This window comes from Dasypus novemcinctus, chromosome 5 (assembly GCF_030445035.2).
Source record: "Dasypus novemcinctus isolate mDasNov1 chromosome 5, mDasNov1.1.hap2, whole genome shotgun sequence".
Lineage (NCBI taxonomy): Eukaryota > Metazoa > Chordata > Mammalia > Cingulata > Dasypodidae > Dasypus > Dasypus novemcinctus.
Window position 1 is genome coordinate 59142440 of NC_080677.1, and position 23899 is coordinate 59166338.

General features: G+C 38.4%; 1 protein-coding gene across 2 annotated transcripts in view; it reads left to right on the forward strand.

The window, feature by feature from the left end:
* Window positions 1-23899, forward strand: part of CALCR (calcitonin receptor) — a 169323-nt gene that overhangs the window by 128924 nt on the left and 16500 nt on the right. For both annotated transcript variants that reach the window (XM_004475695.2, XM_058296970.1), the window contains 2 exons: window positions 1295-1421; window positions 19238-19391. In XM_004475695.2, the coding sequence (XP_004475752.1) occupies window positions 1295-1421; window positions 19238-19391 (281 nt within the window). The remainder of the gene's footprint in view (window positions 1-1294; window positions 1422-19237; window positions 19392-23899) is intronic.

Below are 23899 nucleotides of genomic sequence, written 5' to 3' on the forward strand. Positions count from 1 at the left end.
ACAGATAATTGACAACCCCCTTTCCTTTGATTTGGAAATATAGGAAAGTATGGTAAACACAGACCACTCACATATTTCATCTTTCCAGGAATTTCCTTTTCAAAATTCTGGAGATTCTCACTTCATTTCATGAAGATATTTTAGGAATAGTTTTTATGATGAGTTATTGGCATCATAGATTGCATGTCTTCAGCTTTCACAGGATGAAGTACTTTATACGAAACATTTCCTTAGTCACATAGCTAGATTCAAGAGTTTTATTCCTCTAGCATAATCATTCCATGCTGCAGACTCTCAAAGTGAAACAGGGTATTCAAAATCAAGTTTATTGATATGAACATCCACACAAATATGATACTTTCAAGCTTATGAAATGGGGGAAAAAGGAATGAAAAATCCAACAAATTGCTTAGGGCCCAAAAAATTGGAAAGGATGGCACTGAGAAGCAGCAATATTGGGATTGGTCTAGTAGGATCCAAACCACAATAATGCCTCATGAAATCAAATTTGAAAATTCTTTACCTGTAGCTGAGCTCTGCTATGAGAAGGGTGTGGAGAAGAGAAACCACAAAGTTGATTCCAATTATCAGATGTTAGGAGAGCAAAAGCCTCCTTATATGACCGGGTAAAGGACACAACTCCCAGGCAGCCTCGGTCCGCCCTCACACTCTGTTGCCCCATCTCCCTACACGGTTTCCCCCCAGTGACATCAATAAATAGTAGACTTTTGATTTGAAAGACACTTTGAAACCTAATGGTTTCTCATATAAGAGGCCTTCTCAATGAATTTCATGGCATTTGTTATAATTAAAAGTGATTTTACCACTTATTCTTGTAAGAAGTCACTCTGAGGACTGAAAACTTTGAGCACCATGAGTGGAATACTGTTTTAAAAACTGTTTGAAGGAGCAGATATGGCCCAAGTGGCTGAGCACCCACCTCCCACGTGGGGATCCCAGGTTCCGCTCCTGGTGCTTCCTGAAAACAACAACAACAACAACAACAAGCAAAAAAATGAAAAAGCCAACTCAAGGGAGCCGATATGACTCAGCAATTGAGAACCCACTGTCCACATGCAAGGTCCCAGGTTCAATTTCCAGCCCCAGTACTTAAAAAAAAAAAAACAGCAGGAAAGTAGTAATAAGCGTCAAAGATGGGACAATCCTCACCTGCTTTTATCTTCTCTCATCTGTTGCCAAAGGAAATATTTTTAAATACTGCCAAAATGTTCTTTTCTCCAGATATTTCCCCTTTCAGGCACTGGCTAATGTTCTGTGCTACATTTTCTTCCAGAAGCCTCAGCTGCCAAAGGATAACACTGCACAAGAACATGTTTCTTACTTACATTCTGAACTCCATGATCATCATCATCCACCTGGTTGAAGTGGTGCCCAACGGAGAGCTTGTGAGAAGGGATCCTGTAAGCACAGCATGATTCTAGTTTTAAGTTTATTTTCAAGAATATAGTATCTACAAATAGTGAACATGGTGTTACTATTTCATGTAAGCAATTGTTTACATATATAACCAGATTTGCTTTTACAGTTGAGTTTTGTATTAAGCAATGCATATCATTTCTGTGTAGCTCTTGAAAGGAATTGTTGTAGACCATCATAAACTGAATTGTAACCAAGTAAGAACCATATAGCAAATCATGAGTATTCATGACTAATCAATAACTATTAACATCTATGGGAAGTTGACTGAGCATGAATTGTGGCCTTAGATGATACTAGATGCACTCAAGTTGTGATTTCCAGTGGCCCCAAGATGTGTCTCATGGGTCATAGATGTGCTTTGCTATGGATCCCATCAAGCTTTTTGGGTGCCAGGCTGGGATTGAGCCTGTCACCACATTAGCAGCAGCTGTGCATGTGTTAGTAATCCATACAAGTACTTTCATGGTCTTTGTCTGCATTACTTAAAAAGATGACTCTGACATAAAGAAAGACAAAAGAATTTGGGACAACAGGAAACTCATGCCCACAGGCACCATTGTTAGCAAGCAAATTTGGTTAATGTTCTCCATCTCTCTGAGTACTTTGGAGAAGAGGGGAGTTGGATCATTTAACTCCATTCCTGGCAACAGCTTTGGATTCCTTCTACCAGAATTGTCCTAAGAAGTGTTGACAAAAAAAAAATTGATATTTGTCTTCTATCTTCCCTCTTTCTCTCCAATATACTGTTTTTCACAGTGGTTTCCAAACCTGTTCACACTTCAGAATCAGCTGGGGAATGTTTGTAAATATTAGACAGCTGCTGTCTACACGATGCTAGGTTTTCAGTAGGTTTGAGGTGGGGCCAGGGTATACACCCAGGTATTTCCACTGTGCTGCCAATTTAGAAAATCATATATCAATGTTGGCTGAAACAAACTGTGGGAAAAAAAGTATCCTTATTGGCAGAGAAACTATCCCTGAGGTTTGGCTGGTTCGTTATCAGTTCCTGATATGAAAAACAATAAAAATCTCAACTAAACTAGATTTTAGAGTTTATTTAATCCTGAGTCCTCATTTTGCAGATCAGGAAACTGAGGATGAAAAAGGCAAAGTAATTTGCCCCAAATTACATAATTGTTTGATGGGAGAGCAAGAACTCAAGTTCAGTCTCTCTACTCTCAGATTTTGTTCTTTCCTTTGCATAGCCATGCTGTGTCTCTAATTATAAGTCAGGTAGGGCTTTACAGCAAAGTGGTTAATTAAATTTCCAAATCTATCAGATTGATTTTTAAAATCAATCACTCTTTGGCACTATGGTTACAAGCAACCACTTACTCTACAGAATTTTCCATTTATCTGCCCAGTGTTTAAGTAATGTATAATCATGGTTTCTATTATTTAATAGTCACTTTACCCTCAGTAAGTATTTCTATTTTTAAAAACCACAAATGTCTCTTTAGCATCTCTTGCAAATCTGCCTTCCTTAGTTTTAACACCTTTTCCCTTTATAAATCTGGTAATGGCCTATGTTTTAGTGCGATTTAAACATATTTGAAACAGTTTAATGATGTGACTGGTTGAATGTGCAATGGCCAGTCTTTGATGGACTTTGGTCTACAGAATTGGCAAATTCATATATTTCATCCTAACTCAAATGTGTGGGCTCAATCCTGGGTATTAGTCCACAGTTAGGTTGGTACACAGTGGGTTAGTTAGCAGTGAGGGCACTTACCTCCCACCCCCAGGCCCGAATGAACCAGTGGAGGGAGCATATAGGATCCTAAAGGTAGAGAGGCTGTGTGGTGGGGCTGCTGTACAGAAACTCTGACCTTCTGCCTGGGGACAAAGGCTGCCCGTGGCCACCCTGCAGAGAGTAGGTGAGGCACTCTGGGCTCACTCTTCTCTCATTTCTCAGTGTCTGCTGATATCCCTTTGGAATGAGCCCAGCCAGAAGCCAGAGTGCTGAGACAGATCACCCTGCCTGGGCCCAGAGCAGGGGGAGCAGGGCACAGAGTACATCTGGAAGAACAAACAGAAGCTATGTAACACACAAGAAATGGCCAGGGGATATTTTCATTTTATTTCTTTGCTTGGAACTACATTTTGCAAATGTCTGTAGATGGCCTCATCTTTCAAAACTGGCATTTGACAGCTTTGCCAACCCAATGACAAAAATGCGTGAAATCTGCCTGGAGTTTGCATCCTGCATGACAGTGGCATGACATGGGAAAGCAGCTTCATTTGGCTTCTAGTAGAAGAGCAGTGTTTATAATTGTTGCAGGGTAAATATATCCAGAAAGGCATTATAATTTATCTTTTTAAACCATGCATCCATTATCTGAGATGAAGTCCTATCTTACCTGTAGAATTATATGGCCAAATGGATTTACCTCTATGAGTTTTCTAATATTCATGCAAGACTGCAGTGGAGGAAAGGGTAGATATTCTCCCCATTTTTAAAGCTGAGGAAACTGAAGCTCAGTAAAGGCAAGTGTCCTTGATACTGTGCATAGTTAGAGTTGGCATTCAAACCCAGACCTGTCTCACACAGATTCTCATCCTCTTTCTTCTGCACCACACCATGTTCTTGACCATCTGTATTTATGGCCGTAGGAAGATGAGTTCTTAAGAAACGGAGCCTGCCATTCCAAAGTGATGACTCTGTCCATGATTGGACATGCACACCACAGCTAATTAAGAAACTGACCCCCACTGAGTTTAAAACAGATGTAGATGCAATTAACTAAGCATCTCTCAGCAGAGAAGACTCAAATTGTTGGCTTCCCATTTCCCATTAAGTGTGGAGACCCTGAGAAAGTTACAATCTGTACAAGGAAGCCAGAATATGGCACTTCAGTCATTAAATAATCAAACTCACTGACTTGGGAACAGCTCTCAGTCAAATTATGAAGTATTCTAAATTTTTGTCATCACTCTTTGGGTGTCTGCATCCTATACCTCACTCCTCCAGCCTGCTCCTTGGCTGTTAGTGTGAAGAGGGTGTACACCCATTATGAGGTCATACTAACCTAGTATCTTTCTCATATAATCTAAATGCAGGATTTTTCTGAGTTCTTTATTAAATTATAGAAACCATTTATACTTATGAGAATAAGAACTCCCCTGCTTACCACTAAGGGATTGTCCTGGAGTCTCAAAGAAACATAAGTATTTAAAAAATTCCCAAGGGCATACATTGAATGCTAACACTCATAGGGTTCTTGTTAGTCCTTGCCCTGTGGTCAACTCCCTAGGTGTCTGTCCTTGGCTTTCCTAACAAGTTAGTTCCTCTATTCTTTGTGTTTAAGTCTCATGAGTTATCACAGCTGGATGTTTTCACTTTCATAGGAGACTTTAGAGGCGGATATGCCCAGGCACCCCTCTAGTCTCAGCACACCAGCTGTTTCCCAGCTCCCTACAAGCTTGCCCTGATCTGCTTGCAGCTTCTAAACTACCAAGGAACCTTTAATAAAACTTGTAAGCAGGTATCTAGGGACCTGGCTCAGCTGATTCTCTGGGGGAATCTGAGTGTGAGCTCTGGGGAAGCAGAGAAATTAATGGGAAACATATTTCTGGGTATAAAGGAGAGAGGGCTGCTCTTCCACACATATTAGGCTTTCTCCAAGCAACCTAAGTTTGAAAAACAGAGAAGAAACTTATCTTCATAGCATGATTAGCAACTGACTCCCCCAATAAATATATTTTAAACTACCAGATTTGTTCTTTTTAGCAACAAAAGAGCAAACTTCCCAGAGAAATCTATAAAACCCTGGAAAGGTAGAATTTTGTTTAGTCAATTTTGTCTCTTGAACACTCCAAACTCAAGTTTCAGTCTTCAGGATGAACTTAATTCCTACATTATGGAAAAAAAATGTCTATTTATGACATTTCCTTCACAATCCCTAGGAACATGCAAGCACCTCATGGAAATGGCATCCCATGTCTTATAGTCATACATGTGGGATTGACTCACAGGTTCATCTACTTCAAAAAGGAGCAAGAAATGTGGGTATTCTTTTCCATATGCCTAAAAGAGAGGGCCCTTCTCTGAGGATGGACAAAATGAGAACAAGGCACCAACAGCTAGCCACCTCCAGTAGTAAACCGTGCCCTTTTCCACATTCCCCAATGTCCATTTCTTCCACAAGATAACATTTGGAAGCATGTATGTCTCACCGAATATATATAAGTAGTATAGGCTTAAAAGAGACTATAACAACAACAAAATCATTCATTATTTTAAACTGTGAAGCATACACTTCACCCAGAGAGAAGAAACAAGCTCATTTGTTTTTTAGTAATTTCTCTATTTGAATATAGCCCTTGTTTCCAATGAAACTTTTGTTACATCTCTTATCTAACCTTCCATATACAGACAACACAGGACTGTTATGTCTAAGCAAACAAAATTAGTTCAAGAAAGGACAGGAAAAACTTTTAAGTAGACATATATGCTATTCATTCCTGAAATTGCCTATTTACTAACTATAAGAGAGACCGAAGCTGAGAAATGTGCACTGTGCTCCATCTTGAAAACGTACATTGTCATAAATGCATACATGGCTGCCCAATATCTTGAGAATCTCTTCCCACCAAAATGATTACTAAAGTGGATTGCCATTGAAATTATAAATTCAGGCATCAAGAAAGAAGAAAATACCATAAATTTAAATACACAGGGGAAAAACAAAAACTAGGAAAGAAGGCTTAACTGTTCATTCCAAGCCCCATCTTCTAGGAGTAAAGTTTCTCTGCTTCTAAAGACACAGACAAAAGGTTATCCAAAGGCTGAGTACTACATCATTAACTTATTACTGAGCTATACACAGAATCATTTAACATTAATAGCTAATGTTACTTAAAATTAATTATTTGAAAGATTGAAATTTTCCTGATAAATGAAAAAATGAAGAGTCCAGAAAACATTAGAATAAGGTCCTCCCTAGCCAATAAAAGTAGAGACATGAAAGAAAAAAACAAGAGATAAGAGATAACAAAAAAATAACAGAAGAAAATTTTGGAAAGGGAAAGTTATATTGGACATTGTCAATTTACAAATATTTAATTAAATTGAAACTAATGGGAAAAAAACAATAGTTACAAATTAAATAAAAGCGCATTAATCAGCATTTTTAAATCTGTGATTCTAGCACATATGTCCTTTTAAAATAAAAACAGAGTACATAATCTTTAAAGACTCCTTCTGCCTTAAGCGAACTAAAGGTAGAGTTGTGGGTTACTTTTTTTTTTTTTTTTGTCACTTTGACCTAATTCTCAAGTCACCAAATTAGCAGTTAAGAAGCAACGTGATTCTCCTTCCCAATATCCAAAGGAATTATTAAAAAGAAGTTATGTCTTGAAAAAGGAGGCTGCATCTTCCCCCCCTGCCAAATGCTGTCGTACTGCTTCTGTAAGAGTTTATTTTATTTTGTTGAGAGTGAAAGAAAGCATGAAAGAAAGCACAGTGCTCCATAGAGGTAGCCGGTTTCCTGTCTTGAAAGTTTATGGTTAGGCAAATTCTTTTCTGTGCAACCACATTCACATTCACATTCACATTCTTTAAAAAAATTGAACTCAAAATAACTCATGACATAAATAAGGGCTGAAATAGTTCCTCACTTTATTGAGTGATGTGAAAATTGCCCATTGTCATTTGTGTCATTTGAGCATTTCATTTCCATAATATCTAAAATTTTCATTTTCTTGTTCTTTTTGCTCATTCCATGATCTTCATGTAGAGTCAGGAGGTAGAATTAAAAGGATTGTTCTTGCTGCGTCTAAAGGAAACTGGCAGCATGCTTGTCACTTTCTAGAAAGGAATGTCTCTCTGAATTTTTAACTGGGTCTGAAAGGGACAATACAAGGAGATTAGTTTGTACTAGGACCTGAGCACTTTGTACCTCAAAAGCCTAAATGATTGAATCTCATTTTCTATCACCATTTAAATAAGCAAAATCAAATGATTCTCAAGTTCTGAAAAACAAAATGAATTTTTTCTAACCTCATTTATTCAGGACAGTTGAGCCACTAGGCGATGCCAGAGCTTCATCGTAGGCCCCAGGAAGATCAGTTTAGAATGGATGCTTAGAACCGAGGCATTAGAGAAAGATGACACACAGCGTGGTAGCTGATCTCTTACTGCAGCAGCCCAGTGAAAACTGTGAAAGCCTGGTGCAGGGGAGGGCATGTAAATGTGAAGGAAAGCAGAGGTACAGCAGAGTTTTTGACAGTACAGATCAGTGGCAATAAAACCAGATTGGGATTATCTATTTCAGTACCCGATGGAAAAAATGAGATTAGGAATGAAAAAGTACAATGTATTTAGGAGACAATGCAAAAACAGTAATGCCATTTGTGACAATGGAATGATGTAGCTTACCCTGGTTGTTTATGCTACTTCATTTTACTTACATGTCAAAACCAGTAAATGGTCTTTCAACCAAGATCATGTGGGGCAGAAAATTATAGAAGATTTATTACTTTCCTTCTAAATTTATTAATTATACTTGACCATGCTCCCATTTGGATTTGAAGGAGAAATAAGACCTGTTGTGGTTATAAACATCAACCCAATATCCTGTTCTTGTCTAGACAAGTTGGGTGGCACCTCTCTGCATGAAAGCAGTGATTGACCAACAGTATCTTGTGGTATGGTTTACAAAAGAATCTTCATCTCAACATTTGCCACAGGTTTCCCCTGCTTTGAGAACACTGTGGTTAGTTTAGTGCAGAACCTCTTACAGATTCTTTTTTTTAATCCCCCACACACACACACACTTTTGTGGCTTTTTTTTTTTTTTTTTTTTTTTTTTTTGCATGCTGTCTGCTCTCTGTGTCCATTCACTGTATGATCTTCTGTGTCTGTATTTATTTTTTATTTTATTTCCTCTCCCCCCTTCTGGCTTGCTTGCTTTCTGCTCTCTGTGTCCGTTCACTGTAGGCTCTTCTGTGTTCTCACTTGTCTCCCTTCTTTTTTTTTGTTGTGTCACCTTGCTGAGTTGGCTTTCCACAGCGTCTGTGGGCCGGGTGGCACTCTGCAGCATGCAAGTGAGCCTGCCTCCACAAGGAGGCCCCAGGACACAAACCCAGGGCCTCCCACATGGTAGATGGGAGCCCAACTGATTGAACCATAGCCGCTTCCCTTACAGACACATTTTTATTCTACAAGAACTTCCAGTTGAGATGCTAGAGGCTTTGCACATTCACTAGAGGCATGTTTGTTCATTGCTGTGGTCAATTCCATACCTGCTATGCTTTCCTGGACTGCTCCCAATAGTATAGCATTATTCCTGCTGGACTGCCAGATCTTAAATCCTAGCTCTTCTATTCTTTTCAGATTACTCGGTGATCTTGGGCAGGTTACTTTACCTCACTGTGCCTGAATGGAGATAATCATGTGTTGAACAGAGATAATGATAGTACCTTCCTCACATAGTTGTTGGTGAAGATTAGATGAACCAGGGCATCTCAAGTCAAAAAAAACAGGGTTTGGCACATAACTCTCAAATGTTAGCTATTGTAATTTACATTATTATTTTTTTAACCTTATTTTGTACATTTAATAATTGAAAATATAAACAATTAAAAACTAAAAAGAAAACACAATTGAATAAAAACACACATTTCTCAATTAAATGCACTGGATACCTATAAATTATTTTTTGATTCATACAATATATTACACAATGTATTTGGCTCATAGTAGTGCAATCATACAGTATTTACATTATTGTTGTTAGCATTATCATTAGACTTTTAGCACCTGTCAATTTCTACCCAGTTCATCTCTGTGTAACACAGTACACAGATGTGGAAACTCAGAGCATTTGTAAAACCCTGCTTAAATCCAAAAGAGAATAAGTGTAAAAGCAGAATGCACACACTCAGAGGTTTGTAGATTACAGATAACCTAAAGGGCTGCCATTTGAAAATATCAAACTAAATCATCCCTGGCTTGAGAATTCCAATGACGAGTGATAGAATACCTTCACTACACCATATAGACAAAGACCCTCAAATTTAGAAAATTGTTACTTTTGATCTCCTGCTACACTTCTTTCCTACCAGTTGGAATTGGATGTGTTTTCTCTTCTGTTTGTCCTGGTTTTGTTTTCTGAGCACTTCCAGAATTCGCCTTTGTCAATTTCTATATCATCTCCCCATGTGTTTGGCTTGGATGAGATTTGTGTCTCTCCAGGGTTTTTTCTTTCTTTCTTTCTTTCTTTCTTTTTTTAACAAACCTAGTCACGATCATGGTTCCAGAGATTCAAGCTCATTTTCAATGTGACTTTATCAGGAATCATCTCAGGATTGCATGACAGACTCACGTTTAATTGAAAATGTTACATCCTTAAAATCCTCTGGTGAAAATATGTAGTACTTTTCTTCAAAGTTATTTAATGGGAGATTTTTCTCTTTTATTCAGCTTGCTTTAAAGACTGTATAAGTTGACAGTTTTCAAGTTGATATGAGGTTACTTTTTGCCCATCAGTTTATCAACCACACTCGCATCTTGACAAAAAAGGTCCATAATTATTCTTCTTAAGATTTGATTTTAGGCGTGAATGAAAGTCAGGATGTTTCTCACTGCACCGTGAGTCCATAAGAATAGGGAGCTTGTGCTCTGGTGGTTATGATAATTAGCACTTGAAGGCCAGAAAATAACCAAATGGGTCAGTGTACTGAGGAAACCTCTCTGTACCCCAAATCTATTCAAAGTAAAGTCTGAGGACCAAGAGCATCCAGTATCATGCAGGTACTTATTAAAAATGCAGAATTTCAGGCTCCACTTCAGACCTACTGAAGCAGAATCTGTATGACCAGGTGCCAGAATCTGTGCTCTAACAAGCTCCCCTGATGGTTCTGATGAATACTAACATTTGAGAAGACCACTATAGGCTCTTATATTTTTTACACTTGAACTGGATTCACTATGTCACTACCTTCAGGAGTGCATAATCCTATAAACAGCCCATGCCCACCCCCACTAGAACTTAACTTCAAGAAGTAGATTAAAGCACAATTTCTAATTTGTGAGATGCGTGAAGGGATAGAGAAGAAAAGGTAAACAGAGAAAAATAGAGAAGAAAAGGTATTTCCTGGTGGATCAAACTGTACTTCTCATTTCTAGGAAGCAGGGCTGGGAAAATTATGCAATTGATTGTCCATCTCGTATGATCCATCCTCCCTTATAGACAAAAAACAAAACAAAACAAAACAAAACAAAAACCCACTCATTTCTCTCCACAGTAACACCCATTTCTAGTCCCAAACACTTTAGAGAAGATAACAGAGATGCAACCCCCATTCTTCAAAAGTGTGTGGCCTCCTAAGGCAAAATGACACAACCACTACTAAGAGAGCAGAGACAGAACAAATTCTAGACACAACGCTGGCTGGCAAAAGCAAGGGCTCGTGCATGAAGGGTCTTCACTCTGGCTTCTAGCCTCATTCCTACGTCCTTAGAAATTGTAACAATAAAAGTTATCCTTGTCAGAGACTGGGCATCTGAGAAGGGTTGCTAAAATATCTTCCTTGTTGGCTGCCTCTACCTGAAACAGTCACATGTAAACAGATATTTGATTGACCCAGGACTTACCAGACTCCAACAAAATTGACTAGATGATCAGATTGTTTTTGGCTTTAGCTTTTAGTCATTATTAATCTGCCCCTCTCCCACAAGAATTTTCCTCCCTCTGTGTTCACCAGCCATGCCTTCCAGTCTCCCAGTTCTTCTGGATGACTTTGGTCTAGCCTGCTCTAAGACAGTGCCCCACTTCTCACCTCTGCTTGATGATGGTGCTCTGTGGAGAGGTGAATAAGACATGGGCAGTGTCCTAACCCAGGCAATCATTTGAAGGAGTCTGCAGTCTTCTAGGGTCCTGACTCCATTTTCCATAGGAAAACCCCCACTGTCTCTGAGAGTATAAAATTACTCTTCTTCTGCCTCTGGGCCCTGCATGGCATGGTTCCCTGAAGAAACTGGGGAAGGGCTTTTCTAGTACTTCTTGATACACATCCTACCCTGAGACACACTCAGGTGACACAAAACACTTCTCTGGAGTAGAACAATTATTGCTCCCCAAACAGTTCTAAACAGAAGCTGCTGCTTCTTAATCAAGGGCTTTTCTGCAGGGAAGAGGAAGAGACTTCGAGTAGTTAGAAATATCGTTTCGAAATAAAAGTGCTTCAAAAAAAATTTAAGCTATTGTCACTAGAGCACGATAAACAGTCTGAAAAACAGACACACTGTAGGCCGGAAAAACTGAGAATAAAATAATAAGGCAAAAAAAAAAAACCACTGAAATCTAGAAGAGTTTAGGACACGTAGGACCAGGTTTGATATTTGTTAGCTTTGAAACAAATATATCACATCCTAGAGAATCATTCTTGTTTCTCCCCTGTAAACGCTCCATATTTGGAATGTAGTTCAGTGGTTTAATAAGTCAGTGGAACAGACAGCTTTCCAAAGAGTATGAAATAATCAAACACCTAATGAAAAACTTAATTTGAAGAATATAAACTTTTGTTTGAAAATTTACAAATATTTTTCTTTAAGGTAAAGGTTTAAAGGGAAAAGTGTTTCAGTGAAATGACATCATTTTAGGGTTATTGAATATTAAAGACAGCCTATAAAACAAAATCCCCAGCCTCCAAAATCCCTTAAATCTTTCATTGAACACAATGTACATCTTTGTACAATAATTTTTTTCACACTAACATCTGAAAACCCTGTGGGTTGTGTTTCTGGGCATCTTTCTCTGGTAGGAACACTTATTTCCTTGCTTTAAATAGCTTCCAGAATGATAAGAGACCATTTAGAAGAGAGAAGAGATGGAAATGATAAATAAAATTATTGATTTGTTTGCTAAATTTTAAAAGGAACTTTGCAAAAACAGATGATTTTAGAAAGAAAGGAGAGCAACAGAAAAGATGAAAGAAAAAAAAGAGAAGAGTCTTTGACTCTACAAAGTGTAAAATAATTCGCCTTTTTCTGAATACATACCAAAAATACTAGATATCTCATTCTCTCATGCCATGTCTGAAGGCACAATTTACAACTTCAAATAATTAGAGAAGGGAAAGAAAACTCTTCTTAACATCCCACATGTCATCAGATCTGGTATCTTCCATTTAGCTTTGGCCCTACAATTGGTTCACTAATATTGATATTAAATGGAAAATAAGCCACACTACTAACCATCTCAGGAAAAAATGGAAGCATTTGTAGACTTCTTTCTTATTAAACTAAAAGCCATTTCTGAAACTCTTCTCCAATAATATTACTTTTAAATTATCCTGAAACAAAAATCTTTTCAAGAGGCAAATCAGTGAAGAGAAAAGTTTAAACGATGACTCCATGAACAGGAATCTTTTCTGTATTTGAGAAATACAGAATACCTGTTTTCTGAGGAATCTTAGTTTGGGATGGTGGGGTGGGGACAAGAGACACAGCATTTTTGATTTGGACAAAACTAGTGTTTTAAAAATTATAATGATAAAGGAAGTAGCAAAAAAGACATGCCTATAAATAGATCTCATAAAAATAAGCCATCATAGAAAGATGTTTTAATTGCATATATAAATAACACTTTGATGGAGAACATCCATCTCAGTGTCATGTGAATACTGAGTTCAGCTGGCAAATACATTCTACATCACTCCTTTATAAGAAAAAATGTGATTTTTATAGATTATGTATGTAATAAGTTCAAGGTCCTTAAAAAATTCTGGAACATTCTCCAGATAAACATGAACCATTGCTACAGAGTGAAAAGTAAGTATCTTATCAAAATTAAACTACCAAATTTACAGACAGCTATATTCTTAAATATTTTATTTAATCACTACCTCAGGGCTGGAATGAATTAAAATAAACTGCAAATCATGAATACAGGAAGTATTTTCAAAAGTAAGAATCATAAGTAAATAAACTGAAAAAATAAAGGTAAGTCCTGAGATGTAGATGTACTATTATTTGCACTTTCAATTTAGCCAAGTTAAGTACCAACTAAAACAAACAACACTCAGAAAATTTCAAAGAAATATAACAGAATTAAGAATCTACAACTTAAAACTTAAAATATCCATAATACAATCCAAAAATTAAAAGAAAGAAAAAAAAAGACTCATTCTCAAGAAAAAGCACAGTTGAGACTGACCCTGAGATGACTCAGACATTAAGATTAGCAGCCAAAAATGTCAAGGCAACTATAATGTTCAAGGATGTGAATGAATGAAAAGATATGAAATTTCAACTAAAAATTTAAAATTATTTAAAAAGAATTGGGAACTCTAGAATTCAAAAATACAGCATCTGAAATTTAAAAAAAAAATACACTGCATGGGTCCATCAGCAGAGTGGAGATGATAGAGGAAAGTCAGTTAATTTAAAGATAGATCAGTATAAATTATCCAATCTGAAGATCAGAAAGATAAAATATTGGGAAAAATGAAAAGAGCCTAAAGAAGTTATGGAACAATATCGAAACACCTAAAATACCTGTACTTTGAATCCCATAAACACAGGTGAGAGAATAAACCTGAAAATATTTTTTGAACAAATAAATGCCAAAAGCACCCCATATTTGGTCAGCTTTTCTATGTTCTCATCAGACTTTAACTCAAGAGCAAAGACCTCTCTGACATAAAGAAGTGAGGTCATTAAATGAAAATTGCCGTAATTTCCACCACCCACACTCTAATTTCAGAACATTCCAACAAGCTAAAACATCCCATTTTGAATGTATTTACCTTAACAGACATTTGCATCACACACAGAAAAATAGAACACCCTAAGGAGAGTTTAGGGTATCTTGACTAATCATTAAATGATGTTTCCCCCAAAATAATATTTCAGATTATTCCATTGTTTGCACTTGAAGTTTGCTTTATACCTGGGTAATGCACCATAGTAAAATTTGGGACAGGTGAGGAGTGTATTTTTATGTTGCAAAGTGAAAAGGGTGGATGGAAAAGGAGAACCCAGAGGACACTAGGAAATTGTGCATACAATTTAGTAGTCACATATCCACCTTGTAAAATCTTTGCACATACCCAGGTGTACATATGCATGCCCAGTTGAAGATGACTGTACAAAGGGAAATAACTGTTTTGCAAGGGGCAGAGATGACCAGATTTTGGGACTGCTACCTCCTGTAAATACACTTCCTGAAACTTAAAATACCATGACAAAGACTGGAGCTGAGTCACAGGGATCCCAGACCAGCAGCCTGACTCCTTCATATGTGCCCTGATATAGGGGATTGGAAAGAATAGTAGTGCTGTTAGGTAGAAAGACCCTGGAATTTATTTGTCAGAACTTGGGGAACCAGCACTTATTTGGGCACTTGAAATGATCATTGAATTAAGAGTTAAGATTTACAACACTTTCTGTGAACAACATTGTAAACACCACTCAAAACCGTATTTGTTTAAATTTATTAAGTGTCCACTGCACACCTTCTTATTGGGCTTAGTCCTGAGGGTGGAGATGCGAGAAGTGGCAGAGGATATAAAGTTAAATCAGGCAGACACATGTTTAACAGGAATTGCATATTTATTCATTAGGTAATCAAAGGTGACTTTTAAGTGAATTTTTGACAAATTAACCTGGTCAATTTGGCCAACATAGTCTACAAATAATCATTTTTATTCAGGGTATTTTTAAATGTATTTAACTTCGTATGAAATAAATGAAAATCGACATATAGATTCTTCTTCCCTTGCTCAAGTAAACATAACTTCATTCCTTTCCTACTGTGCTAAAGTGAACTGGTGATAAAACATTTTTAGAAGCTGCAGGAAAATGTAAAACAATCATGCCTAACCACTGGAGATAACACTGAGCCCACAGCGAAGTTTATTTCTGCTTTAAGACAAGACTACAGAAATAAACTTGGCAGGTTTGATTCTGCCCAGAGTGTTATGGATTTAGTATTATTTAGACAATTTCAAACTAATTTTGTAATAATTTGAGTTATTTATTAATACATTGTATAGTGGGAGTGTGGTTTTAACTTGCCATTGAGTTTCCAGAAATACTCATTGTAGACCCCAGTAACTAAAGAGAAGGAGAAATACTCCTTGTCTGCTCTTCATTTGCTTCAATATTATCCATGAAATTTGACAAGTAAATTTACTGCCAGTCCCTTCCTTTACTGTAAGTTAGTCTATAGTGCAGCCTCCAAATAATTCAAAAGCTGGAGGAAGAGCAGAATGTTTGACTTAGTGCTTATTGACATGTTCAACTTCAGCAGAATTTACTAATCCACTCACACAAATTAAGGGGATTATTTCATGCTAATAATGCAAATCCCAATAGTTTGGTTCATTTGTTTCCTCTAATTTAGGTGCCATACCCTGCTACGTACCTGAGAAAGGAACTTTTTAATTCTTTGAAGTTGGCTAGAAAAATTACCTTTTTTAGAAGTCATCATACATTACAATTACTTTTTTCTAGGTCTGTCCCCACCAGAAGGTGATTTTCTTTATTGCAAGCAATGAACATTTTTTTAGCAATTCAATTTTATTGTTAAATATTAATAAAGCATAAATCCACCCAAAGAATACAATCAATGGTATTCAGTGTAATCACATATTTGTGCATTTGTCACCCCACTCATTCCCTGAGCACTTTCATTATTCCAAGAATAATAAAAAACAAAAAACAAACAAAACTCATTACTTCTCAATCTCTCAATGCTTTCCCTGCCATACATGACTGCTATTCTTTTTCTTTCTCTCTAGTATATTTGTTTTTATATTTTGTAAAAACAGTATTACATATGCAATATTCCTCATATTCGTGTTTTATATGAGGTTTTACTATCTTATACAGTCCCATGTTACAGTTTTTAGCTTTCCTTCTAGTAATATACATGACCTTAGACTTTCCCTTTCGACCACTATCATACCCATACACTAGCACAGCTAGTTACAAACACCATTTCTATTCCCAATGAACTTTATTTTTGTAACCATAGAACCTAGCCCAGGACCAAGCACAGAAATGCAATAAGTGTTTGTGGAATAAATTAAGGATTATATTCACAAACTCCCTCTTCTGAAGTCTAACTGTAGAATTACCCTTTTTTGCTGATATGCAGTTAGCCAAATCCAGCAGACAGAAGTAAAATTGGGTGGTAGAAATGGATATACGGGTAGGTCTCTGTGGCCAAATTCCCTGACCATGTATTAGGGTTCCCTGACCATGTATTAGGGTTCAAACCATGTATTCAGAACAATTAAAAGCTATGTTAAGAGACATTGTGCAAGGAATTGGCTTTTGTGGCTGTGGTGGCTGGCTAGGTCTGACATCTGCAGGTCAAACCATCTGCAACTCTTGACCACAAGGGGAAGCTGCTATCCATAGTTGGGATTTCTTCTATTTCAAGGAAGCCTCAGCTCTGCCCTTAAAGTCTTGTCACTGATTGAATCAGACTCAGCCCATTTGTTTAAGATAATCTCCCTTCCCTACAGATTATGGCCTTGAATCCCATCTATAAACTACCTTCACAGCAACACGTAGGTTAGTGTTCATTTGAATAAATGAGGGCTAAAGCCTCAAGTTGACACGTCAAAGACTATCTCAGAGTAGTGACTTCTTCCATTTGAGATTGCTAGAAATTTTCTGTCATGATGAAAACAGAATTAATTTATCCTAGGAACTCATTTTTACAGCAACAAAATCAGAGGTAGAAAGACGGAATTAAAAAGGCATTTGTCTCCTCTGACCCCAGGGACCAATGCCTTATTTTTAAATTAGAGAAGTTGTGAGCTTACAAAACAAGCAAACAGCTTGCAGAATTCCCATACATAACCCCTCCACCAACTCACTGCATTTTTGAGGAACATTTGTTACAGATTGTGAAAGAAAATCATGAAAATACTACTACTAACTATGGTCCATAGCTTACATTTGGTGTATTTTTCCATAACCCCCCCCCATTGTTAATGCCAGGTGTTATTATTGTATATTTGATAAAGTTCATGAGCCAATGCTCTCAGTCCATCATCCACCACACGGCCATGTTACACAAGCCCATGCCTTGTACAGTCCATCAAAAGTGTACAGTCAGTGGCTCTCTCACTTTCATCGCAGATTTATCCTGTCATCTCCTCAGTAAATTTCAGAACATTTACCTTAGTCCAATAGAAAAAAATCCCATACACCCCTATTATTGACCCTTATCATTGATATAGTACCTTCTTTGACATTGATGCAAAAATATTACAATATTGCTGTTAACTATAGCCCATAAGTTACATTAATTGTATTTTCCCCACATACATCAGTGTGTAATAGTGACATACATTTGTTTTGGTTCACAGAACATTCTTTAATTTGTACAGTTAACCACAATCCTCATCTACCACCTAGTTCATTATATTATACAGAACCTAAGTTATTGTCTAGCTTTGTTTCAGTTGACATTTACACCCTTAAACTTCCCCTTTCAGTCACTATCACATTTATAATTCAGCAGTGTTAGTTATACTCACTACAATAAAAACTCAGCTGATATTCTCCATGGAATTTACAAATATGCCATCAAGATCTAATAAATAATATGACAGCACCTCAGTCAATCTTAATTTCTTGAGGATCCCTGCATTAAGTGATGCATTTTTTCAATAAAAATTCACTGAGTGTCTTCTAGCACTGACCTGGGTACTATTAGAATTTGCAAAATATATGTATCACTTTCCTATCTCGGGGAAATAAGCTACATCTAATGCATCTCCTCTTTCCTCACTTGACCAACACTCGCATTTTCAAGTCCCAGCTCTGCTGATCCTTGTCATTACCAGAGAGAGTTCCTGAAACTAAGCACAGCCAAATATCCTGGGCAGTGGTTCTCACCTGGGCTGATGTTGCTCCCCAGAGGACATCTAGCAATGCCTGGTTGACATTTTTTATTGTCATGATTGGAAGTGTGGGGGGTGTGCTACTGGCATCTAGTTAATAGACTAAGATGCTGCTAAACATTCAAAAATGAACAAGACAGCCCCCATTCCAATCCCCAATAGAGCATCTCAGTAGAGCTGGGTGGAGAAACCCTGACCTAGGGATGTCCAGGGAATGGTATAAGGTATCCTATTATACAGTTTAAGCAGTGGTTATTCCCACACAAAGCTATGTAGTTCATCTGTTCTCCCAGGGGTGTGGTTCTTACATTTGCCCTGAGCACTCAGCGAGGTGCCATCCTATTCTCTGTGCCCATAGTGGGCCTGACAAACACTTGCTTCCCAATATAGAAACTGGGGCTTCCACGTGAAAGCAAAAACACTCATATCAGCTGAGCTTAGCATAGCTCCAGCTGCATACATGAGACATTTATACCTGATTCTCTCCTCTTTACTAGTAGGGAGACATCATCAACAGATCAGCGAATTTCAGGAGCAGCATAAAAAATTTTTTAGTTATTTGCCTCATTGGCCATAGAAAAGGTACCATAAAGTCATGTGACAGATCCTTGGATGCTATCTAAGATGATGGGTCTCCAACACTTGGCAAGAAAATGACACTGTCTAGTCTGGATGAGTCACTAGAAAGCAAGGAAAAGAACATTTTGTGGGCTAGGCTTCTGTTGGACTATTTGGTTCTTGACATGCACCATCTAAACTCCATCACTCCAATTGGTGGGTGTAGATGGTGGCATGTGTTGACAGATGCGTGGGGAAACTGCCTTGCAAGCTGAATGCAGATACTCCTGCTTATTGCCACATTTGTCCTCTGTTCACTGCCAGCCGCTTGCCAGATCTTCCACTCAGTATCTCCATTTCTTTCTGACAGGTGAGCTGCAAGATTTTGCACTTTTTCCACCAGTACATGATGGCATGCAATTATTTCTGGATGCTCTGCGAAGGGATCTATCTTCACACACTTATCGTCATGGCTGTGTTCACGGAGGAGCAACACTTGCGGTGGTATTATCTCTTGGGCTGGGGTATGTATTTTCTCCAGCTGAGTTTTGAGCTACCTTCACCTCTGTCTTTATGTTTAGAGTTTTCTTCTGGTCTTGAACTTGGAGAACAGAGTCAAGGGCCCAGGTCCTCAAAGGGATGACGGGACATAACTGATGGCAGGAGTTCCATCTCCTGGAGGGTTTGGCAGAATGGTAACCTCCCCTTAAGAAAAGTTCCCTTGGACTGTGATGAGTGTGGTGTCCAGTACAGATAAGGAGGGGTGTGATTATAAGAGTGTATTCAGGAAATGAACCCAACTAAATGATGGAAGCAAAGCGTGCACCAACTGAGAAAGGATCTAAATAGGGCTCCTTTTTTATCCATCACACGCTTCCAGTGCCAAAGAGGATTGCACAGTTTGAATTCTGTCCTGGGCCCACTTCCATTCCTCAGGAAGTTTTCCTCCCGCTAGACCAGAACCTAGACTCCTCCAGTGAATCAGGAAGTAGTCCCACTGAGGGATCGACATTAGCACCATGGGCCTCTAAGAAGTGCCAGGTCTGCCAGCCTAACCCAGAGTGATGGCTTAGAAAGCCTGTCTTGGACGTTGTAAGCTGCAGCTGCCTCTGTACAGACTAACTATGGCAGGGTCCTGAACTCCATCAGGACTCTCCTGAAATGGTTCCTCTTCCCCCAGGGCTGCTAAAAGTCCAGCCCCCACTGGTAGAAGGGGAGCAGAGAGGCAGTAAGGCAGTAAGTGGAAAGAAGCTCTGGGACAAAAACATACTGCCTTGTCAAAAAAAAAAAGTCATTTCTTTTGAAATGTCTACACCAAAGCAGGAACTGTGGACCACCCACACTGTTGATGGAGCCCAGGGCTGCCCTCACCAAGTTCGCTCACTAGATAGATGACTGTGCCTCTTGAAGCAAAAGCTGTAGATTGCCTTCAACTAAGCATGCTCTTTAGTACAGCAAGTTGGAGCATCCCTAAACCTTTTGATAAGAGAGGAAAGATTTAATGATGAGGGAGATAGTCCAAGCTTTTCTAAGAACATCAACCTTTGTATTTAAAACCCTGTCAAAATGCATTGTTCCCAACTGCATAGAACTACGTCTAGGAAGTAACATGAGCATCCCAAAGTCTTTTCCACAGTCTGTATGACAGAGTTGATCCCATGAATATTTGCTTCCACACCCTTCCCTAACTGGATACTTGGACTTTAAAGCAAGTATTTAAACCTAAACCCAATGGAATGGAATTGCCAAATCCAATGGAATATTCCTGTAATGGTGAGTCTATGGGACAGTATTGGGAGTGCCTCAAAATTGGACTGATTATGCTGCAATTCTTTGGTTGCAAGTAGCAAAGAGAAGTTATCAGAATCTGGGGTATCTCATGGACGTCACAGACAAAACTGCAGCCAGGCCACTAAAAGGGCTTTTCTATGGTACCAGATACTGCAAGGACTCTCCTCCTTTTTCTCTGTTTATCTCTGGGCGTCTACTTTAACCCTCCACTTTCTCTACACACCATGTACCACATGATCTCTGCTTCCCCACTCCTCATGGCTAAATACAACCTACCCCTAAATTTTCCAAGTTCATGTTTCTCTGTTCCAGCCTCACACAGAGACTAAGATTGTCCATCATTAAGTCCCAATTCTTAATAGCAAGGCTAGAGAATCTGATGGTCCAACTGAAGTCAGGTGGCCTGCCCTGGTCCAATGTATCAGCCATGGCCAAGAAAACTGAAGGGATGTTATCACACGTATAAACATGGTGGAGGGGTGACCATCCAAAAATATGGGACCTGAGTCTTTGTGAACTGGACAGGCCATCTAGAGTATGTACCAAACCACCTCACCAGCTTGCACTGCTTCCGGTTGAGGGGGTGGCAGCAGCAGTGGCAGCCCCAACATCCTGTTTCCCTAAACATCCACCACAGTTAGAAATCAGACTGGTAACTATCCTTCTGGTCGCACCACAAGTTCACATCTTGTCCTCAAAATAGGCCAGAAGGCCATCAAAATGGTCTTTTAGTGTTTTTCTTTTTCTTTTAGCTCCAGCTCTCTGTGACAGGCTGATCTTTCCTCCTAACAATTCTAGACTCCAAAGCTGATCAGGCCAGGAATGAAATGGATACAATTTTATCCCCTCTAAATAGTAATAACAATTGTGATCCTCACAATGGTAATGCCTGATGCCAGTCAGATGCCTTCCAAAAGAACACCAGATGATACGACCCCACCCCAGGCACACAAACATACACACTCATGCTGTTTCCATGGGATCCATTTCACTTATTTCCATTGCAATAAAATCTATGGCCTATTTGTTGTACCAGTTTTGACTGTTCAAAAAACATCTGCCACACAGAAAATTTTCCTTGGAAGAAAAGGGCTGTAAATTTATTCTTGCCTGTGACATTCAGCAGAGATGAGGGCACCCTGGAAGGAACAATTTATACTGCTCTTACATGCTGAAGCATTGTGAATTAGTTATAAAACTTTTTGGCATCATCATAGACAGCTTGATGAAGACATGTGCTTAACACAAATAAACAACTCAAAGGAAATAAGAACACACTGTTCAACTATATAAAAAATAAGGTAATACTGATAAATAAAATATGTGATACCTTAAATCTCTTTAATCAACAAACATTTAAAACTTAACATTTATCAAAGTGATTTAAGCACAATCTTAAAGAATGTTGCATTCAGTAATGTAAGCATAGACTAATCAATTTAAAAGAATGAGAGGGATTTACACTTTGATAGATAGTTGCTTGGAAAGGCAGTCAATTGACATAGTTCTAAAATGTAATTATTTTTAACATGCCCAAACTAAACATATTTTTCTCCACTCCTACATGCATACACAGTGCACACCAAAATTCCACCAGATTACTTACCATTTAAAAATAGGGAAGCAGCTTGGCCCAGTGGTTAGGGCATCCGTCTACCACATGGGAGGTCCGTGGTTCAAACCCCAGGCCTCCTTGACCCATGTGGAGCTGGCCCACGTGCTGTGCTGACACACGCAAGGAGTGCCCTGCCATGCAGGGTGTCCCCGTGTAAGGGAGCCCCACACACAAGGAGTGCTCCCCGTAAGGAGAGCCGCCCAGCGTGAAAGAAAGTGCAGCCTGCCCAGGAGTGGCACCACACACACGGAGAACTGACACAACAAGATGACACAACAAAAAAAAACACAGATTCCCATGCCGCTGACGACAACAGAAGCGGACAAAGAAACAAGATGCAGCGAATGGACACAGGGAACAGACAGCCAGGGGAGGGGAGGGAATTAAATAAATAAATAAATATTTTTAAAAAAAAAAAAGACATAGAGAGCAGACAACTGGGGGGGGGGAGGAGAGAGAAATAAATAAAATAAATAAATCTTTAAAAAATAAAAAAATAAAAATCAGAGTACCAAATCTCAATTAAAATAACAAACTAAAGAGACAGTTATGATGACTTATTTTAAAGCAATAGACCTCTCTTGGAACTTTAAGCAAGCAGTATATTCTGATGGGAGGGGAAAAAGTAAAATTACAATCAAAATTATTTAAGAAAAATAGCTTCACAGAATCTTAAAAGAATTTAATGGAACATAGAAGAAGAATTTCAACTTGACAATAGTTTTTGTCGTTTTGAAATTATTTTCATACTTAGAGAGTATGATAGCTTCTAGATTTTACATTGTGAAAAAGAAAAAGAGACATAGCACTTTGAGAAGATTCTTTAATATGTGCCAACAAAAAATTTGGCCTCCAAAAAACCCATGTCTTAAGACTCAACTTTATTTGCAGTTAATGTGTAGCTATCCATTCATTTTCAGCTCTGAATAATATTACTTGTTATAGGATCTAGAACTTATCTCAAAGAATTTATATGAGTCATTATGAATATCACCCTTTGGGTGAACAAATACCTGGTGGTGAAATTCTCTCCAGAAGAAAATGGAAGAATGCTTCTTTCAGTAGTTACTCCCTTCCAAGACAAGACCACTTTCTGGTCAATTTCAATCTGAAGCAAGTCCAAATACTGAAATTTAGTTCTTGGAGAAATCATTTAATTTGTGACTTTCAGGCTCCTTGCTAGTTTCCCCCTTGTTATATATCAAAAGAAATTCCCCATTGGTCTTTTACATTGAACAAAGAGAATTTATCTAGCCTTCCTAGAACTAAAAATCCTAGAAAAGGGAGGATTAGTCTTAAATTCACCATCTTTGGTAGGAAGAGGGAAGAAGAGATGTGATGTGGGGGCACTTTCAGGACTTAGAGTTGTCCTGGGTGGTACTGTAGGGACAGTTACTGGACATTGTATGTCCTCCTATGGCCCACTGGGTGGACTGGGGGAGAGTGTAAACTATAATGTGGACCATTGTCCATGTGGTACAGCAGTGCTCAGAGATGTATTCACCAAGTGCAATGAATGTCCCATGATGATGGAGGAGGTTGTTGGTATGGGAGGAGTGGGGTGAGTGGGGTGAGGGGGGTGGGGGAGTATATAGGAACCTCATATTTTTTTAATATAACATTTAA